At 48.1% G+C, this 18338-nt stretch overlaps 1 protein-coding gene across 3 annotated transcripts in view; it reads left to right on the top strand.

Annotated features, from left to right (window-relative positions):
* Positions 1-1173: 1173 nt before the first annotated feature.
* Positions 1174-18338, top strand: part of TMEM164 (transmembrane protein 164) — a 129260-nt gene continuing 112095 nt past the window's right edge. Inside the window, exons 1-2 of one of the 3 annotated variants that reach the window (XM_031944928.1) lie at positions 1174-1391; positions 3103-3753. In XM_031944928.1, the coding sequence (XP_031800788.1) occupies positions 3370-3753 (384 nt within the window). In that variant the 5' untranslated portion in view covers positions 1174-1391; positions 3103-3369. Of the gene's footprint in view, positions 1392-2150; positions 2249-2624; positions 2724-3102; positions 3754-18338 lie in introns of those variants that run through there. The other 2 variants (XM_031944926.1, XM_031944927.1) reach the window with 2 other exon arrangements.

An 18338-nucleotide genomic window follows, 5' to 3' on the forward strand; every position in this document is an offset into this window, starting at 1 on the left:
TGATGTTGCTCACACATTGGTTTGGGCCCTTCTTACTTCAGGCCTAGACTATTAAACGGTTTCCTGGTGGGTGTGTCTGCCTCAAGTCTCTCCCATCACTTCCCACTGCTGTCCAGCCTCCATTCATCAGCCAAGGTGCTTTTTCTAAAGAGCTGATGCAAGCAGGTGACCCTCCTCTCCCCTCCTCCCCATCCCTGACTCAGTTGCCCCCAGTGGCTCCCTATCAACTGCAGGATCAAATATAAAACATTTAGCAGGTCAAAGTCCTCCATAACTTGCCCCCTTTCAGTCTTCTGACACCTTCCTCCCCTCCCCACTCCCATGTACTCTTGGAGAGCCAGCCTCCTCTCCCTCCTCCCGACCCTCCATCTCCTGGCTCAGATGTCCGGCTGCCCTCATATTCTGTCTTCATCCCTGCCTTGTGGCTTCCCTGGCTTCAAGTCCTCGCTAAAACCCCAACTTCTTCAGGAAATCCTTTCCCCATCCCCTAAATTCGAGTGCCATCCCTTCCCCAATTATTATTTATTATAACAAATATTATTTATAATATATATATATATATATATATATATATATAGTTTGTACATCTGTTTGTTGTCTCCCCCATGAAAATGGGAGTTCTCAGAGGGCAGGGAGAGCCTTTGGTTTTCCTTTGCATCCCTTAACACAGTGCCCGGCACACAGTAGGTATTTAATAAATGTTTGCTGCCTGCCTGACAGAACCTGTGACTCTGGCTCCAGGACACCGAGCTCTCGTTGGGAGGGCCAGTGCACGGACCAGATAGGGTTGACTCTGAAGCACGGGTTGTTTTTGGTTTTTTCTGTGAAGGACAGTTCTGTCAACTTGTTAGCCTTGGCCCTCCAGGGCAGAACCAAAGGCAAAGGGGGCCGGGAGATCAAACAAACAAACACAACGACAAACAAACTAAAAAACAAAAACCCCATCAACCTTCCTGGGGAGGGGAGGGGTGGGTTTTACTATGTGGTCTCCAGCCAAAGCGGATGAATCACTGGTGCCTCGGAGGGGCAGGGGGTTCTTCTTTAGAGAAGGGTCGTGCCTACCCGCCTCTGAGGCCCCTTCCAGCCCTGACTTTGGTCCCAGCCGTACCGCACTACACACACACACACACACACACACACACACACACACACGCACGCACACACGCGCGCACACACACCAATTATCCCTTGATTGTCTGATCGCAATAGGCAAGTTGCTCAGGACAATTTAGGAACGATCACAAGATCGGGGATTCGGAGCTGCCGGAGGGTGGGGGGCCTCGGAGGCGGCAGAGCCCACTCTCGTCCCGCATCCGAGCCCACTCTCGTTCCGCCTCGGATTTCGGAGCAAACAGGCCCGGGGGCGAAGCGGTTTGCCTCGGGTCGCACAGGTACGAGCCGCGAAAGTGGGATGGCAAATTGGCCCTCCGCCTAGAGCCAGGGCTCGCTCCTGCCGACCTCGCGCTGAGGAGGTGAATGTGGAGCGGGGATGTGGAGAAGGGGAGCCCCGCACACGTGGAGCCCTAGTTAGAGGCGGAGAGGTGCTTAGGGAGAGAGAGAAAGGAGCAAAGGGGGCCGGAGGGAGAGGAGGCTGAGCGAAGGAGCCGGAGAACCCCAGAGAGACGATCTGAAGGAATGGAGACGATTTTTCGAGAGGAAGGGACGGTTGGGGTGTAGGTGAAGGGGAGAGGGGGAGGTAAGGGAGGGGGAAAAGAGCCAGAGACCACGGGTGGCTGCTGGAGGGGAAAGAGAAAGGGAAAGATGGAAGACTGAGCAGAGAGGAATAAGGGGGGGGTGGGGGTGGAGAGAAAGGGAGGGGAAGAAGGAGGAAGCGAGTGAGATTGTGAGCAGAGGGAAGGAGGAGGAGGAGGAGGAGGAAGGAAGGGGAAAGGGAGGAGGAGGAAGAAAGGGGAGAGGGAGGAGGAGGAGGAGAAAAGGAAGAGGAGGAGGAGGAGAAAGAGGAAGAGGAAGAGGAGAGGGAGGAGGAGGAGGAGGGGAAGGAGGAAGGGAGAAGAAGGAGGAGGAAGAAGAAGGGAGGAGGAGGAAGATGAGGAGGAAGGGAGAAGGAGGAGGAGGAGAAGAAAGGAGGAAGCAGGAGGAAGAGGAGGAGAAGAGGGGGAGGAGGAGGGGGAGGAGGAGGAGGAGGAGGAGGGGAGGAGCTGTGAGTCGGGGCCCCGGTCGGTCGGAGGAGTGGAGCGGGAAAGGAAGCCGGCGCCCGGATCTGAGCCGGAGGAGCTACTAGAGGGTGGTGAGTCGGGCTCAATGGCGCTAGGTTGGGTTGCACCCTAGAAGAGAGCCGGAGTGGGGGCGCCCGCTGCGGAACCCGGCTCCCGCCTCCCCGGCCGGGGGAGTGGGCAGCCGCCGGCTTGCGGAGAGGATGCGGCGCCAGGGTTGGGGGAGGGCGGGGGGGGGGGGCGCGCCCGCAGCTGGCCCCACCTCCTAGGTCCCGCCCCGCCTGCGGGTGGGGGGGAGGAGGGGAGGGGGGCGGTCTCGGCGGGCGGGGCAGCGCTCGCTGCCCCTGGGGAGGGCGGTTGTCCCGGCAGGGGGCGGAGCCGGGGGCTCCCCCGAGGTTCTACCTGGGCCCGGGCAGCGGGAGGACCGGGGGGGGGGGGGAAGAGGGGGGACTGTCCCAGTTGCCCGGAGAGGGCACTCCCGGGGAAGTTGGCGCTCAGCTCCGGGCTGAGGGCAGAGGAGCTTTCCCTCCCGGCCGGCGGCCGCCTGTGGTGAGTCGGTGAAAGCCGCCGTAGTCCTGCCCCTCGCCACCGGGCTCCCCTGCTGGCCGGCCTCCGCGCGGCTACCTTCCCGGTGTCACCTTCCCGGTCGCTCCCGCCCCGCCCCGCCCCGGCTCTCTCGTGGGCCCGCCTCTCCTCCCTCGGTTTCCCCGGGAGGGCCCTCCTCCCTCCCTCTCTCCCTCCCTCCCTCCCCCCCTCTGGCTTCCTCTCTGCCTACTTCATCCCCCCCACTCCGCCCCCTCTCCTGTCCTCTTTCCCTCCTCGGGGCTCCCCAGCCCTCCTCCCCGGCTGCCTGCTTGCTGCTTTCCCTCCAAGTGCCGTCGCCACCTCCCGGGACTCGAACACATTGGCTTTTTGTCCTCCTTTCCAGGTCGCTCAGGGCTCGGAGGCGTCGCTCGCTCCCACGGGTGGGACCCGGAGCTCGAGCTTTGGAGGAGGGGGCTCTGGAGCGGCCGGAAGCCCCCGGGCCCGTAGCCTGAAGTCTCCCATGCGTCCCTTGGCTCGGGCGCCCCAGTGACTCGAGGGGAGGGGTCGCCCCTCTTTCTATGTGACGTCCGGCCAGCTGCCGAGCCTCCCGGTTCCAGCCTATTCCCTTTCGCTCCCGGCCGGTCAAGCAGAAGTAGCCTGGAAGAAGACCATGGCCAGGTACAGCCAGCAGAGCCTCCTGGACTGGCTCTACGGGGGCGTGGACCCCAGCTTTGAAGGCAACGGGGGCCCCGACTGCGCCGCGTTCCTCTCGTGGAAGCAGCGGCTGCTGGAGAGCGGGGCCTTCCTGGCCCTGGCCGTGCTGGAGATCCTAGTGGCCCTGTGGCATCTCCTGTGGAAGCCCAAGGAGGACAGGGGAGGTCGAGGGGCAGGCCCCCGGCCCCCGCCGCCGCCGCCGCAGGCCAAGGAGAGCCTCTTCAAGAACCTGCTCCTCGTGGCCCTGTGCCTGACCTTCGGCGTGGAAGTGGGCTTCAAGTTCGCCACCAAGACCGTCATCTATCTGCTCAACCCCTGCCACCTGGTCACCATGATGCACGTGAGTTGACGGGCTCGCGCCTGGGCAGCCCGGGACCCCCCCCCTCCCCCAGCCCGGGCTCCGAGCCGCCTTCCCTCCCCTCCCCAGGTGCCAAACCTTCAACCTTTGCCTGCGACCCCTGGGAAAGGCTTCCCACGCCACTCTCCCCAAGGGGCCCTTTGTCATTCATTCCTGCCTCTTCGGTCCTTAATCACCCTCTGGGAGCTTGATGCTGGGGGGGGGGGGGAAGGGGGGGAGCAAGCTCTCAGAGGCCAGGGAAGTGCGCCGTCCAGCCTGGGTCCTGGGGGCGGGGGAGGGCAGCGCGCCGTCCAGCCTGGGTGCTTTGGGGGGGGGCAGGGGCAGCTTCCCGAGGGCCGGGGCTGTGCTGCCTGGCCGGAGAGACTTGGCGCCATGAAATCCTCTCCCCCGCCGGGCTTTAGGGAAGAGCAGCTGCTGCTGGGGATGTGCAGGGAGAGAAACGCCAGGAAAGCGCTCTGGGAACTCCGGGGAGCTCCGGGCTGCCGGGGGACACCCCGCTTTGGGCTGAGGGGCCCGGCCGGGCTCCCCGGAGGAGGCGGCCTTCTGGCTGAGCCTTGGAGTAGGAATTAGGCTGAAGTGTGTGTGTGTGTGTGTGTGTGTAGATGTGTCTATGAATGAGAATGTGTGAGTGTGTGTGTGAGGGAGGTGTGAGTGTGAGTGAGTGTGTGTGAGGTGTGTGAGTGTGTGTGTGTGACTGGGTGTGAAGGGCCATGGCTTTCCAGGTTAAAGCTGAAGGCAGTAGCTTTGGGGGAGTATCTATCGCCTTGGTAAATTTAAAGGAAGACTAATCCTTGGGAGCGGGATTGTGAATGAGACTCCCAGCCTTCCATCTGCTCTCCCAGCCTTCAGGCAGAGCATTACTTGTTAGAGAGGCAGCAGTCAGCCCCAGAGCGGGGAAGCCCTGCATTCGAATCCCGTCTTGGGCACACCCTGTCCCCTAGTGAGTTACTTGCCCTCCGTGTTTTAGACCGAGACTGATGGCTGCAGAGAAGGTGCCTAGCTGCACTGGTGGAGGGAGTGTCTTCACTCGGGAGTGCCCTATGCCAGTGAACCCATGGCTCTTGACCTGCCCCTCTCCTCTCCACCGACTTACCCCTCAACGTAATGCTTTTACTGACATCCAGTTTGGGGCTAAGAGCTCTTTCCTTTCCCTAGATGGTCCCCTATTTTTTTGTTTTTGTTTTTTTTTTTTTCCTGTCTTGGAGGGCTTGTGAGGAAGAAAGAGTGAGACGTCTCCTCAAGTATTAGCTGCTTCTAAGGATTTCTAGGCATGGCATGGAGTGGTCTGGGCACTCGGAGTTCTGGTTCAGAAAGGACGCTGATTACCCGGGCTGGGGTGTGTGTGTGTATGTGTGAGTGTGTGAATGTGTATCTGTGTGTGTTTGTAAGTGTGTCTGTTTCTGTGTGTGTGTGTGTCTCTGTGAGTGTATGAATGTGTATCTGTGAGTGTGTGTCTTTCTGTGAGCATATGTCTCTGAGTGTGTGAATGTACATCTGTGAGTGTCTCTGTGTGTGAATGTGTATCTGTGTGTCTGTAGTGTGTGTGAGTGTGTGTGTGTGTGAATGTGTATCTGTGTGTCTGTTTCTGTGAGCATGTGTCTCTGTAAGTGTGTGACTGTGTATCTGTATTTCTGTAGTGTGTGTGTGTGTCTGTGAGTGTGTGAGTGAGTGTGAGTGTGTGTGTCTCTGTGAGTGTGTGAATGCATATCTGTGTGTGTTTCTGTGAGGATGTGTCTGTTTCTGTGTGTGACTGTATCTGTGTGTGTCTGTGAATGTGTGTCTGTGTGTGTCTGAGTGTGTGTGTATGTCTGTGAATGTGTGTGTCTGTGAGTGTGTGTGTGTATGTGTATGCTCATGCCGCTCTTGCAGAAGATGGCACAGAGCTCCTTGGCCTTTTTCGGTGTGGCTTTTGCTTCCTTTCAGTTAATTGGAGTGAGGTAACATACTGAATTTGGATTCTAAGGATCGAGCAACAGAGTTTTCTTTATGAGGTGCCTCTCGGGGAGGTGCTTCCATGGACAGAGCAGGGGCTTTGGAGGCAGAGGCCAGGGTTCCAATCCCAGACCTGCCACTTGCTGCCCTCCATTTCCTCCTCTATAAAATGAGGCTCAAGGGGCCGCCTTCCAGCCCGAGTGCGGCCGTCTCTGAACTGATAATGAAGAATGACATTTCTGGCCCTTGGGGACTCGGGAGCTGGAAAGGATCTGGGGATCTGACAAGGAGGTACGCAGAGCAGCAGCGAAGAGGAGATCCAGGCTTCTTTGGGGAGGTGACATCGCAGAGTGGGATTCTGGGAGAGTCCAGGAGGAAGCCGGAGCCCATTTTGGACTAGGGGGCTTAATGAATACTTGTTGACTAATGAATGGGGATGTGTGCAGCTTATGTGAAGGTCCAGGGAATGCCCCTGCAGCCCATTTTGGCTGGAATCAGTCAATAGGCCTTTATTAAGTGCTTTCTGGGTACCAGGAACCGTGCTAGGTGCTGAGAATGTGTTCAGCCTTGGGCAGGGGGTGGGGAGAGGAGGGCGGGGAACACCTGCATGAAATAACCCCTGCTCTCAAAAACCTCCCATTCTGTCTAGAACAAAACCATACATGAGGGGGGAGTGACAGGCTCCCCCCCAAAAAGGGAGTCTCCTTGATCTCAGGCTAGAAGGGAACCAAGAGACCATGTTGTCCACCCTTTCACTTTGCAGATGAAGAAACTGAGACCCAGAGAACTGAAGTGGCAAGGACCAGATTTGGACTCAGCTCCCTGGTCTGGCAGCCATCCCCCCAAAGGCTGGAGCCAGCCGGGAGGAAGCCTCTCTCCTGAGTATATTTTATCCTAGAGTCAGTGAGGCCCTTGGGCATTTGCTTTAGGAAGACAGCTACTTGAAGGATGGATTACAGACACAGGAGGCAAGGAGGCCAATTAGGAGGTCGTGGCTGCTAGGCGATGGAGGTCCCGGACAGGAGGCGGACATTGGGAGACAAAAGCTACTGCACTTGGCCACTGGTTGGCTCTGGGAGGAATGGGAAGGACCTGGTAGAGGAAAGGTGCCCTCAGCTGCAAGTGGGGACGCTGGGAGGATGGGGGGCTTGAGTGCCAGGGCACTTTTGCAACCAGGTGAATTTTATGTGTCAGCAAGACATCTAGTAGGCAGTTTGGAGATAGGAGATGAAAACTCAGAGGCCAGATTTAGGCTGGAGAGCATTGTCCTGGTGGTGTGACCCTGGCCAGGCCACCTAACCTCTGAGTGCCCCGGGAAGCTGTAGGCTAAAGGGGCAGATCTGCTTGGTGTGGACCTTTCCTCTTCTGGGAGTCATCTTTAATCAATGAAATCAGTTTCTGTCGCCCTCCTCGCGCTTGTCACTCTGTGCCCTTTCTCCGGAGGCTGCCTCCGTGGTGTAAGGCAGAGCCTGCTCCCTGCCTCTGCTGGGCTGAGGGAGCTGCCTGAGCACCATGGGAATCCAGGCCTTTCTGACTCAGAGGCTGCTTTCTAGCTCTACATGTGTGTGTGTGTGTGTGTGTGTGTGTGTGTGTGTGTGTGCACGCGCACACACATGTGTGCATGCATGTGTGTGTGAGTCTATATATGTGTGTGTCTATGTAAGTGAGTGTGAGTATGTGAATGTATGTGTATGTCTGTGTTAGTGTATGTGAGTGTCTCTCCTTCCCATCTCTCCTCCTCCTCCTCCTCTTTCTTCTTCTTCTCCTTCTTCTCTCTCCTCTCCTCCTTCTTCTCTCTCCTCTCCTCCTTCTTCTCTCTCCTCTTCCTCCTGCTCTCCTTCTCCTTTTCCTCCTCCTCTCTCTCCCTCCCTCCCTCTCTTTCTCTCCCCCCTTCTTTGTTCTCTTGTCTCTCTCTCTCTGTCTCTGTCTCCTCTCCTCTCCCTTCTTCTCTCCTCTCCTCTTCTCTCCTCTCCATTTCTCTCTCTGTCTCTGTCTCTCTGTCTCTTTCTCCTTTCTTCTCTTCTCTCCCCTCCCTCCCTCTCTCATTCTTTCTCCCTCCCTTTTTCTTTCCCTCCCTCCCTCTCTCTGTGTGTCTCTTTCTCTCTCTCTCCCTCTCTCTATGTCTCTGTCTCTCCCTCCTCCCTCCTTCTACCTCGCCCAGTCTCTCAGTCTCTGTCTCTCTTTCCCTGTCTGTCTCTCCTTTTCTCCTCTCCTTTCCCTAGTTCTCCATCCCCCTTTATCTTGGTGTGCATCTTTATGTCCCCCTCCATTTTCTTTTCATCTCCTCTTCTTCCCTTTCCCTCTTCTCTCTTCCCTCTCACCTCCTTCCCTCCCACCCCCTGCGTATGTGTGTGTATGTGCATGTGCACTCGTGCGCATGCATTTGTATTTGTTGGAAGCCATTCGAACAGGAGGGTCGCCTAATAATTGTGGAAGTTGAAAGTGCCATTTGAGAAGGCCCTCTCCATGTTTTTAGTTATTGGGCATCCTCCAGTACAGATCGGCTTCTAGCCGCTGGTAAACTGTTGTATGGCATGGTCCCGGATCTGACTCATGAAGTAGGAGCTGCTGTGATTGGGATTTCTTTGGGGGGGGGCAGGAAGGGGAATGGGACAGGGTGAATAACCCCTCAACTTTGTCTAACTGTCCCATGCACACGGGACACACGGGGTCATCCAGAGTTCCCTACTCCTACCTATTAGCACTGTAGGAAGTGAGTGGTTGTTGGGGGACGCAGAGGAAAGCCACCAACTTCACACAAAGATATTCTGGCTAAGGATCCTGGGAAAGACTGCTCCTGGACTGAGCCGATGTGGGAAAGAGATGTTCTGAAGGCCTAAAATGAGAGGGCAGGAGGGGAAGAAAAGCAGCTTTTATTTCAAGCTAGGGGAGTAGTCCAGTGGGACAGTAGATGGCACACAGGCTGCAGGGGCAGATGGGTTCAGATCCTGCCTCGGAAGCTGACTCTGTGTCACCTCTGGGAGTCACCTCCCTCCTGTCTTAGTCTCAGTTTCCTCCCCTGTAGATTGAGGAAATTGGCTTATCTGGCCCCTGAAAGCCCCTCCCAGCTGTAGATCTGGAATTTTGGTGCGAGTCCCTTGAATGTTCTAGGCTTTAGTCTTTCCTCTGTAACTGGAGGGGCTGGGATGGAGGGGAGGGCTAGCTGGCCTCTGAAGCTGCTTCCAACTTGAGACCTACAGTCCTACTATGTCAGGCAGGTCGCTTAACCTCCTTGGGGCCCAGTTTTCCATTGGGGCATTGGGAGTCGCTATCTAGAATGTCATTCGTGTCTTGACCTCCATTTAGATAGGTCGCTCATAATTTGGACCAGAAGCCTTCAGGGTTGTCTAGGAAGGAGCCCAGCCGTACTTGCGTCTTCCAGCCTCTGTCCAGACTCTTTCCCCAGCCCACTCCCATCCAGCTCCCCTATATATGTTGTCTTCTCCCATCAGAATATAAGTTCCTTGGGGACGGGGACTGTCTTACTTGCTTGGCGGAGAGTCCGGCACATGGTAAACTCTTAGTATTTGATCGGCTGATATTTTTCCCATTCAGGATGGATGAGAGATGGGATTGATCCCTGGACTTTCTGACCCAGGCTGCATTCTTAGCCACTGTGCTACGTTGGTTTTTATAGTTCAAGGTTTGAGTTCAAATTCAGCCTCAGAAACTTTCCAAATTTTGTAACCCTGGGAAAGTCACCTAACCTGTATCTACCTCAGTTTCCTCCAGTTGATAAAATAGGGATGATAGTAGCACCTATCTGCCAGAGTTGTTGTGAGGATCAAATGAAATGTACATTACATACATGAAAATGTACATTTCTACATGCATGCATACACACAATTATACTTTCCACATCATCAGGATTCCATATCATCAGTGCCCCCACAATCTGGAAAATCCGTGTAAAATTTTTTGGCTCTCCCTTCATACCAGGGAAGTCTGAATTATTATGGCATTAAAAGATAAAATTCATTGATATTATACAAAATATACATATATTTTATGCATTTGCAAGTCTCTACACTTTTTCTGCGTTGTCTGCTGGCTTCCTTGTGTTGTTTGCCTCTTCTGCAAAACTCCTCCCCCCCCCCCCCCCCAATCCTCATTTGATTTCTTAATGCCGACCTGTGATATATTGAAACTTGGATGGGAAAAGTCACTACTGTGAATGTTGCTGGCGTCATGGCCACCCTACATGGGGCAGAGGGGAAAAGGGCAGAGAAGACCAGGGACCTGAAGTCAGAATAGCGATAGAGCACTCAAAGAGGAAAGCAAGATTGCTATCAGGGAAGTCTCCAAGGCACTGCTGTGCAAAGAGTAGTCTCGCTAATTGTGCCCTTGCTAGTTCTTACCTCCAGTTTCCTTTGCCTCAGTTTCCTCATCTACAAAATGAGGCAAGTGATCTCTAGCCTTTCCCATTCATCGATGAAGTGCTCTCTGTTCCAGGTATCATGCCAGGGATAGAGAGACAAATATGAAACAGGTGTTATCCTCATGTAGCTTGTGTTCTACTCGGGGAAAACATCAGCTGATCAAAAAACTAAGAGTTTACCATGTGCCCGACTCTCCGCCAAGCAAGTAAGACATTCCCCGTTCCCAAAGAACTTACATTCTAATGGGAGAAGACAACATATATAGGGGAGCTGGATGGGAGTGGGCTAGGGAAAGAGTCTGGATAGAGGCTGGAAGACGGAAGTACAGCTGGGATCCTTCCTAAAACAATGGTCCCGGGAAGGGGTCTTGGAGTGCAGACATACAACTTTGGTGAGGAGGAGTTGAGAGACAGATTCCAAGTGACAGTGAGTAAAAAAGTCACAAAGGCTCTGTGGATGCAAAGATTTTTTTCAAAATCTGTTTTTATTGGGGTCTTTGGTTTTGCACTATTAACTATAATAGTTCCTCCTTCCCCAATGCCCCAATGGAAACATCTCCTTCCACCCTCAGAGAGCCATTTCAGATAACATTTTTAAAGACAAAAAAAAAGGGGGGGGAGCATAAAATGATTAAAAATCACGAAAACCTGAAAATATGTGTAACATTTGGAACCTCTAACCTTTGCGAATGGGTGAGGTGAGGGCTATCTTTTCACATCTCTTTCCAGCTATGTTTGTTCTTTATAATTTTGCAATGTTTACTTTTAATTTTTTTCTTGTGGTTCTTTCCATTTATATCATTATAGTCAATGTGCATGTTGCTTTCTTGTCTCTACTCACTTCACTCTGCATCAGTTTGTGTAGATCTTCCCGGGCTTCTCTTCATTCGTCACACTCATAATGCCTTACAACACAATATTAATTCCATTTCATTCGTATGCCACAATTTGATGAGCCCTTCTCCAATGGTAATGACTTAGTTTCCAATTTTTTTGCTACCACAAAAGGTGCAGCTGTAAATGTTTCGGTGGAATTTTTCTTGCATTGGAATCTCTTGGTCAAAGAGTGTGGCTATTTTAGTCATTTTATTTGCATAATTTCAAACTACTTTTCAGAATGTTGTATTGCTTCACAGCTCCACCAGCAGTGCAGTAATGCGCTTGTCTTTCTACAGCCCGTCCCACATTGACTATTGCAATCTTATTTTTGCCGTTTTATTTTATTTATCATTTTTGCCAATTTCCAAGGTGTCATATGAAACCTCGAGGCTCTTTCGATTTGCATTTCTCTTATAATTAGTGGTTTGGAGCCTTCTTTTATGTGGTTGTGAATAGTTTGCAGTTCTTTTGAAAACTGTTCATATCTTTTAATTATTTATCTTTTGGGGAATGATTTTTGGTTTTATGTATACAAATGCACACATGTAAACATGTCCATTTAAGCACATACATAAATAGATATAAACACACATACAAACCTATATATATGTACATATAAATACATACATAAATATGTATACACACAAACAATTATACATAATATAAACACACAGATATACCCATATACCCATATATGAGTACGTATAAATGCACAGAAATATAAACATACATATACACACATATGCACATATAAATACATACATAAATATATAAACATATATACATACCTATAAACACACATACATACCCATACATACATAAGGATATATAAACACATGTATAAATATATAAACACATAAACATATATATGTATAAGCACATATATACCCATACATACATATAAGGATATATAAGTACACACACACACATCACACATACAGCTAAACACACATATATACACATACATACATATAAGGATATATAAGTACATACATACACACACATAACATATTATACATATATATAAACACACACATATACCCATACATACATATAAGGGTATATAAACACATGCATAAATATATGTAAATACACACATATAAGCATACACATATACACATACGTACATATATATGTACATGGAAACATACATAAACATTAGGCGGCTAGGCCAGACAGTAGATAGGGTGCTGGATATGTAAAATGAACTGAAGAAGGAAATGGCCAACTGTTCCAGTATCTTTATCAAGAAGACCCTAAGTGGTCACAAAGAGCTGAATCTCCACAAACCAACAAGAGATAGGAACACAAACATCCACATTTGGTCCTTATTTATGTATCTTGGCTACTCACACCTTATCAGAGAAATTTGTAACAAGATTTCAAAAAAGATACACTTCCCACATTCAAGGAGCTCACATTCAAGGAGCTCACATTCTATTGCTGGAAAATGAGTTCTACCTAGAAATGAAATACAGAATATCTACAAAGTAGATTTGAAAAGTATCCCCTTAAAGGCTACTTTTTACTTACTGATGCATTAAGGGAAAGAAGCAGCTGTGAAACCAAAAGGACTGGCAGTGGCAAGTTATGGAGGGTGGGCCTTGGAGGATATGTGATCTATGGGTTCTAAGTCTTGTTTCCAACCTCTTACTGGCTGTGTGATCTCGGGCCAGTCGTTTAACCTTCTAGTGCCCCAGGCAACTGGCACCTAGTGAGCATGAAGCTGAGATCCAGCCCTGCTCGGTGGAAGGAGTTTGGCCACATGGCTGAAATCCTGGCTCTGGCCCCTGCTCCTCCCCTACCCCCCAAATGGCTGTCGGTGTGACAGGTGGCGTACCAAGTGCAGATGGGTGAAGCCACACACTCTCAGTCTTAGGAAGTGAGGTCATCCACAGGAAACACGGGGCTCTCCGGGGTAACTTTCCACCGACTCTCTTTTTCTCCCCTTTCCTCTCATTAACAAAAAAGTCATTCATGAAAAGACACAACCCCTATCAGCTGCCGCTAGCTCAGACTCTCTAGGCAGGAGTGTTATTTTGGAGAGCAGATGGTAAGGATCAGAGGGCATCCTATCTGGATAGGGGCCCCTGGCAAGTGAGCACGTCCTGGAAGGTCAGCCAGGGGACTGACTTGGGCTCGCCTTCAGCCAGCAACGTCCCTTGCTGGCAGTGGGGCTGAGAAGCTGGGAGCATGGGGAGTTAGGAGCCCCAGCTCTGCTACTGATCTACTGGGCAAGTCCCTTTGCCGCTTGGAGACTCAGTTTCCTCATGTGGACAGTGAGGGGGCTGGCTTTCCTCCCGGCCCTTCAGCCTTTCCTTTCTGGGGAGGGCTGGAGGAAGTGGAAGGGACACATAGCCGTGGGGAATGGCCTCTGTCCTCTTTGGTGACCTGCCTCTCCTCCAGATGGGGCAGGAGCTAAGCCCTTCAAGGCCCAGTTCATCCCTCTGCTCCCTAGCTGGCCTCCCACCCCTTCCCCCCATCGTGTCTCTGTTGGAGCTTTCCTACCACTGAGAATAGCTACAGGCTCCAAGGGCTTCTGAGATGTGTCCCTGCCAGACACGGGATAGAAATAGGGTTGTTTGCACCAGAGACTCGGCTTGTTGATCTGGATGCCGACTGACCATCTCCCTCCCTCTCGACTCAGTGTCTTGTGATTATTTTGGCAGCGACTGAAACTGAAGCTGCATGTTGGGGGCCTGGGGGAAACACAAGGGCAGGACCACACCTAGCTGGCAGTTCCTGAGCCTGGAGTCCTTTGGAGAGAGTGGGAGCTGTAGGGGGAGGGGCTTATCCTTTTCCAGCTATGTCTTTAGGTCACTTAATCCACCAGCTTTCACAGGCTAGCCTGTAGTAAATTCACACTTGCTATATCCTCTGCCTAGGAGAAGGCAGCACAAATATGGTTGGTGTGTGTGTGTGTGTGTGTAAGACATAGATCTCTCAAAGCATAAACAATTTGAAGAACAGGGCTTTAAAAATTATTTTCAGACAGGGGGTAATTAGGACTTAAAAATTAGAAATTTTTATTGATGTCTTTTGTGTTTTTTTATCCCATAATCATTTGCTAATTGTTTCCCTCCCCATCATAGCCTATTTTTGAACAACAACAACAACGAAAAAAAACAACTGTTAAGTCAGTCATCGTGACTGATAGAATAGGCAGCACCTTACTCCTGTAATCCATTACCTTTCTGCCAAGAGAAAAGAAACATTCAAGAAAAAGAAACAGTGTGGTCCAATGGAAAGAGTATTAGGGTATGGAGCCCGAAGACCTGGGTTCTAATTCTGATACTAATGCTTTGTACCTGTGTACCTTTGTATATTCTCCCAGGACCATCTGTCAAAGGGGGATGATGTTGGACTGCATGATCTCTTAGGTTCCTTCTGGATTTACTAGCTTATGATATATAATCTTTCTTCCTCCAATGTATTTGGGGCTGGAAGGAATTGTAGAGATCCACTCCCCTTGTTAATTTTTTTTTAATTTTCAAAATTTTCTGCTTTTATTATGAATGTAAATATTTGCTAACAGTTCAGTATACAAGAACAAAAAAGGATTACATATGAAATTGTAAATCTATTACATAGACTTTGTTTTGAAGAAAAAAGTGTACATTAAATTTTAACATGGTTATAATGAGATTGATGCTTGTGTCCCTTTCTGAACTATTTTTTTGTTTTTTTTTTCTGTATTTTCTAATGTTTTGTTGAATTTCTTTTTTGTGGCCCCACTAACTCCTCTCCTTATCCCTCTCCCCACTTCCACTGGAAGCCTTCCCTGATAACAAATATAATCAAGCTAAATAAACTGAAACATTGTGTTTGTCTGAAAACACGGCTCATTCAGTCCTCTAGGCCATCGCCTCTTTCCAAGAGGAGGGAAACAAGTTTTCTTCATTGTCCTTGGAAGTTATGATTGATCACTGCATTGATCAGTGTTCTGTGGTCTCTAGTTATTTCCCTTTACATTATTATGGTCCTAACGTCAGTTCTTCTCTTTGTCCTGTAATTTCATTCTGCATCGGTTAATAGGAATCTTTTCAAGTTTCTCTGCCTCCCTCATATTCCTTGTTTCTTAGGCTACTTCAAAGAATTCCATTCTTTGAACTGATTTTTATTGTCCCTTTGTGTTGTTTTCCAATTACAGTTTCAATTATTGTGTCTATATTGTCCTGCTCAGTATAATTTCATGCAAGTCTTCCTGGGTTTCTCTGAATCTTTATAGTTTGTCATTCTTCGTGGTGGTGGTGGTGGTGGTTATTCAGTCGTGTTCTACTTTCCATGACTCCATTTGGGGATTTCTTGGCAAAGATACCGGAATAGTTTGCCATGTTCTTATCCAACTCATGTTACACATGAGGAAACTGAGGCAAACAGGGTTAAGTGACTTGCCCAGGGTCACACAGCTAGTAAGTGTCTGAGACCAGATTTAAACCCATGAAGATGAGTTTTCCTTATGGTACAATAATTAACATCCCATTTCATTTATATACTGCATTGCATTCAGACATTTCATAATGAATAGGTATCTCTTTTGTACCCAGCTTTTTGCTACTTCCAAACGATTCCAACTCTGCTATTTAATCTTGTTAAACTCTCTGGGCCCCAGCTCTTCATCCATAAAATGAGAGTGTTGTACTAACTGGCCTTCTAGGCCTCTTTCAGCTTTAAATCTAAGATCCCAAGTGCTGCTGTGAATCTTGGTTATGGTGGGATCTTTCTCTAACACCTACCTCCTTGGGTTATGTGCCCAGTAGTGGAATCATTGAATCAAAAAGAAGTAACTTTTGGGGAATGTATTTCCAAGTTGATTTTGAGAATGGTTGGATCAATTTGCAACTCCATCAACAGTATATTATTGTACCTGACTTTTTATAACCCTTCCGACATTGACTATTTTCATCTCGTATTATCTACTAAAATTTGATGAAAGGTTACCTCTCAGAGTTGTTTAGCTCTCATTTCTCTTAGTGATTTGAAGCATCTTTTCAGATGGTTTTGTTAGATTGTAGTTATTGCTAGATCATTATTGCCAAATTGTACTTTTTTTTGAAAACTATTCATATCCTTTAACCATTTAGCTATTGAAGAATGGTTTCTGTATTTGAGCTAATTCCCTATATATCTTGGCTGTCAGACTTTTATCTAAGATATTTGTCATCAAGCTCTTTTCCTCAATGACCAGTTTCCCTTCTTATCCATTCATGGATGAGCTTTTTAGTTTTATGTAGTAGATGTTGTCCACGGTCTCTTTTATGACCTCCTTTATTCCTTGTTTGGTCGAGAATTCTTCTCTTAACCATAGTCATGAAAGAGTATGAAATGTGAAAGGCCTTCTCTTCTATTTTTAAAAACAATGTTTTATTTTGATGTGACTTTTCCTATTTAGGCCCCCCTCGAATTTTTCATAGCATATGGCATATGTTGAACCCATTTTTCTGCCCACCCAGAAATCTTTTAAAATTTTATCCATGACTTTGTTTTTATATCACATTTATGTCTGATTATATGTATTCTGTCCTCCCAAATCTCCCCCTCCCCCAGCAAGCCTCCCGTTGTGACAAAGATTAAAGAAGAAAAAGAAAAAGAAAAAAATGTGTATCAAAACCAGCCAACCCATAGACTATGTCTGACGATATTTATGCAGTATTCTACATTCTGGTCCCCTTTGTCTTCTTAGGTGGTATTTCTAACTATGCTATTAATACATCTATTCATCCAGCAAATAGTTGCTGAACTGCCGTGTACAAGACTTTGCGTTAAAATCCAGGCTGTGATGTTTGAAGGTTCATGATCAGGAAATACTGTGCCAACACATTGTCAAACTCCTTGCAAAACATCTAAGGTCTTGTTTATTTTACTTGGTCTTCTCCTAAGAACAATTAGCGTGGTGGTATATGGTTGTGCTGGAGCCAGTTGGGAAACTGATGATTAAATTTTGGGTACTTCAGAAATACAAATCAGGGCTTGATTTATTACTTGGTTGATTTCTAGACCTAGGAAAGTGTTAGTAATGCAGATTAAATTTAAACAGGTCTTTCTTTCTTTGTTAATGCTTGTTAAACATTTACCAGCATACCTCCCGTGGTTAAGTGCCATTTTACAGATGAGGGAATTGGCTTAGAGGATGAGACATCACTCAGCAAGTCAGTGACATAGAGTGCCTTGTGACTTACCAGTTTTGAATCTCTAATATACACATAGCCTTTCCCCCACCAGCATCAGGCCTGTACTTCCAGGACAAGTGATAAGACTTAGGGATTTTTCTTTTTGGTTGAGGTATTCATCCTCAAATTGGGATTACTAGGCTGGAGAATGTGATTCTAGATCATCTTGCTGTGTTTTTGTAAAGATTATCTGTTGTGTTAACTAGATCTAATGTTGTCTCCCTGGGGCCCAGTTATATGTTCTTAGTATTGAGTGTTTAACAAGATCCTATTCTGGATGTCTGTTTGCTATTAAATCCCCTTTGGTTCTTTTTGTATTCGTGTCAATATATCCCTCTTTTAGATCGGAACCCTTTGGGACAGGGAACATACCTTTTAAGTTGCTCCTGTATCCATGCACCTGAGTTCTCAGCCAATGCTAAATTATGATGATAACATGTCATGTTTCTATAGCAATTTAAATTCACCTCATAACAACCCTGTGAGGGAGGGAGTAATTATTATTCTCATTTTACGGAGGAGAAAAACCAAGACTTTGAAGGATTAAATGATTTGATTTTCTTTTCTTTTATTAGTCATTTGAAGAAATCTTTCATATTCTTTAGAGTTGACAATTCTTTGGAGAACTGTTTATATCCTTTGAACCTTATCCGGTGAGGGAATGGCTTCTGGTTTTACATATTTGTGTCAGGTCCTTAAAAATCAGGCTCTATCAGAGATATTGGAAGTAAAGATTTTTCCTGTTAATCTTAGTTGCATTGATTTTGTTCATGCAAAAAAAAAAAAAAAAAACTTTTCTCTTCTAGATACTTAGTTATCTATTTTATCTTGTGTAATCACCAGGGTTAGATGACTTGAACAAGTTTAAACAACTAAGATTGAAGTCAAGATCTCAACCAGAGCTTGAGTTATTTGTCCAGGGTCACATAGCTAGTGTCTGAGGCAAGATTTTTATCTGAGGTCTTGTGACTCCAGGCCCAGTGCTCTATCTACTTAGCTGCCTTTAGCTATCTGTTCTATCACACAAGTCAGTAACACCCAGACCCCGGTTTTCTAGAGTTATTTTCTAAAATGTCCTGTTGTAGCTAACACCTTTTAAAAAGTGCTGAATTTCCTAGTTTTAAAAATAAAATGAACACAAATTGAAATGTCTGAGAGTTTCTTAGCCTCCTTTGAAGCAACTAGCTATATTCTAGTATAGCCTAAAA

The sequence above is a fragment of the Sarcophilus harrisii genome, chromosome X (assembly GCF_902635505.1).
Source record: "Sarcophilus harrisii chromosome X, mSarHar1.11, whole genome shotgun sequence".
NCBI lineage: Eukaryota > Metazoa > Chordata > Mammalia > Dasyuromorphia > Dasyuridae > Sarcophilus > Sarcophilus harrisii.